This window comes from Charadrius vociferus, unplaced genomic scaffold (genome assembly GCF_000708025.1).
Source record: "Charadrius vociferus isolate BGI_N301 unplaced genomic scaffold, ASM70802v2 scaffold7, whole genome shotgun sequence".
Lineage (NCBI taxonomy): Eukaryota > Metazoa > Chordata > Aves > Charadriiformes > Charadriidae > Charadrius > Charadrius vociferus.
In genome coordinates this window covers 7,699,212-7,702,126 of record NW_009649308.1, presented here as the reverse complement: position 1 = coordinate 7,702,126, position 2,915 = coordinate 7,699,212, and the positions used below count along the sequence as shown (strand labels likewise).

Below are 2,915 nucleotides of genomic sequence, written 5' to 3'. Positions count from 1 at the left end.
GGGGGGGGGATGGGGGGTTAAAAGGCGCGTATGTCTGTGCGTGCACTAGAAAGGCAAGTTGAGGTGTTTCACAGCTTAGGTGGAAGGAGGGGTATAATGAGACTTGATGAGTCTTGGTTATTTTCAAGGGATTTTAGGAGAATTCTTATGGGCAAGATGGCAAAGCCAGGGGTGTTTGGGTTGTTGTCGTTGTGAGTTTTCATGTTACCTTTCTCTCAGTGTGATCCTCTTAAATATGTTGTGCAAAATCATGAGGTACCCTGAAGATTTCTCGTTGGGGAAGGCTTTATAGAGTAGGTGACAGGTTTGGGGATTTCACAGTTGCAAAGGAGATGGTCTGTTACTGTTCTAGAGGAAAGGTTGAAATAATTACATCCTTTATGCATCATCCTAAAGATTATCCTTAAAGAAGAAAACGTTCCATCAGTTTAATTAGAGGGTAGGATATAGAAAAGATTGCATTAAGTTTTGGAAACGCTTTTCTGCTTCTCTTGTTTGTTCTTAACAAAGCACTACTGCTAATTCTGCAGGGCAAAGTGCCCTGTAAGATGCCATGCATAACTGCACAACAGAAGTGATTTCTGTCATTTAACTGGCAGCTTTTCTCAGGTACTGAATGCAGGCATGTGAGAGGATGTGAGACTTGTCTTTCTAGTGCTAATCAATAATGTTTAGTTTTACAGTTATAAAAATATGTGCACTATAACTAATGAGTAGTCAAGTGTGTATTTGGTTTATATGCTTTTGACATGATTTTTGCCTAAAACTCCTGGTTTGAATAACGTGGTTTTTTTCTTTTCCTCTGTAGGCTGGTTGGACCCCCTTACATATCGCGGCTTCGGCAGGCCGTGATGAAATTGTGAAAGCCCTCATTGCCAAGGGTGCTCATGTAAATGCTGTCAATCAGAATGGCTGCACGCCCCTACATTATGCAGCCTCCAAAAATAAGCAGGAGGTATGTTTGCCTATGTTACTGGAGATGGTGTTGCTCTTGGAAGAAGTGCTTAGTTGTATTAACTTCTCCTCCTTCCCCCTCCTTTCTCTTTCTACATATTCAGATTGCAATCATGCTTTTAGAGAACAGAGCTGATCCGGATGCAACAGATCATTTTAAATCTACCCCATTGCACAGAGCAGCAGCCAAAGGAAACCTAAAAATGGTACAGATCCTTCTGCAGCACAATGCGTCTGTTGATATGCAGGACTCTGAAGGGAATACGCCTCTGTAAGTAATTTTTTTATTTTTATTTTGCTTAATATAGCATAATCTCTACGAAATGAAACTCAATTACTTCAATTTCTTTTAACTTCTCATTGCCTAAAAACACTCCCTTGCTTCACACCGCTACGTAATTAAAAAGGATTTGAGAAAATCGTATTTAGCATTTTGCATAAGTCTGTCTGCACGTATGTGCTTTAATTTGTGTTATTACATCTACTTAAAAAGCGTAGAACACCTTTTGTAATAATTTGGAATATGTTCAGTTGCCACTAGAGGGTAGAAAGCCAGGCTAATGACAACAAAGTCTGAGGAAACTGGTCTTGCAGGCTGGCCTACTCTGTCCTGCCAAGCAAGAACTAATTTTGGAAGCTTTTCTTCACCTCGGTAAGGAGAGTAAGTTGCAATTTAAGTACAATCAGTCCAGTATTTGATGTTACCTTAGAAATCAATTTGAATCTGAAGCTGGTGGCAAAACTCTGCCTTGTCTACAGTGGAATCAAGATTTTGCCGTGAACAGGATCAAGCAGTGTATTTTAGCTATACATAAAACCCAGTATTGTCCTGGAACACTTACATTTATTCTCAAGATATTATGCCAAATGGAAAAAAGTGTTGGCTGCATTTGCAGTAACTTTTTACTTCAGATTATTTTTCAGCACCGTACTTTTGATTCAAATAGAGACTACCATTTTCCAATTTCACAGTTGAGTATGGGCTCCTTAGCTTTGCCAACTGCAGAGCCAAATCCTAACCTAAAGAAATGTCTTAATGTTGCGAGGGCAGTAGCAGGAGCAATGTTCTTGAGTTACTTAATGACAACAGAGTGACTGGACAGCAGGTTTTGGAGTCTGTGTAGGTAGTTGATTGCCTGTGGTTTTGTTGTTCTAGGATGTATCTCCCTCTCCCCCCCTGCCCCCCAACATTCACACTGTCATTTTGACAAGGCATAATTACTGCTCTTTATAAGCTTGGACTATTTAATAGTGGCTGTGGGTTTCTTGTTCTTGCTACAGTCATTTAGCCTGCGATGAAGAGAGAGTGGAGGAGGCAAAGCTGCTGGTGTCTCACGGTGCAAGTATTCACATTGAGAATAAAGAAGAACTGACCCCACTGAAAGTGGCAAAAGGTGGCCTGGGAGCCATACTTAAGAGAATGGTGGAAGGCTAGTGGGGACTTCTGACTTGGCTCTCTTTCCTGTTGCACTTGTATTTAAGACTGCAAACTTCGTGTTTTGATAGTTCAGCTAGGATGTCATGTATGGGCATCGGCGTGCTAATGAAATGTGTATCTTTAGCTTTCCTTCAAGTACAGTGCCAAAACAACTGTTTATACTTCCTGTCAATTAAACAGTTCACCGATTTTAAAGTATTTTTCAATATCTTGCAGTTTTCTTTCAGTTTACAGTATGATCTGTATAAACGCGGTCATTCCTTCTATTTTGGAACCTAGTTTAGGATTATTTCTTCCAAGCAACAGGACCAAAAATGCTTTAACCATTTAAAGCCAATTTTTTATTTTGGAAGCTTATTCTAGAGTCTTTGTTTTTTCCCTTGGCCTTTAGGATTTGTGTGTGGTTTTTTGTTTGTTTTTTGTGGGTACTGATTCTCTTCCTTCTGATGATTCTAAACTACACCTCTGCCTTTGTAGAATGCAGTTTGCTCAGTTACTTAGATAATTGTATCCTTTTTTGCTC

The 2,915-nt window shown here is 39.8% G+C and overlaps 1 protein-coding gene across 1 annotated transcript; it reads left to right on the top strand.

Annotated features, from left to right (window-relative positions):
* Positions 1 to 30: 30 nt before the first annotated feature.
* On the top strand, positions 31 to 2,915 carry PSMD10 (proteasome (prosome, macropain) 26S subunit, non-ATPase, 10). The gene is made up of 4 exons (XM_009889349.1): positions 31 to 36; positions 809 to 955; positions 1,059 to 1,225; positions 2,236 to 2,915. The coding sequence occupies exons 1-4, from the start codon at positions 31 to 33 to the stop codon at positions 2,387 to 2,389; spliced, it is 474 nt and encodes a 157-aa protein (XP_009887651.1). The 3' UTR covers positions 2,390 to 2,915.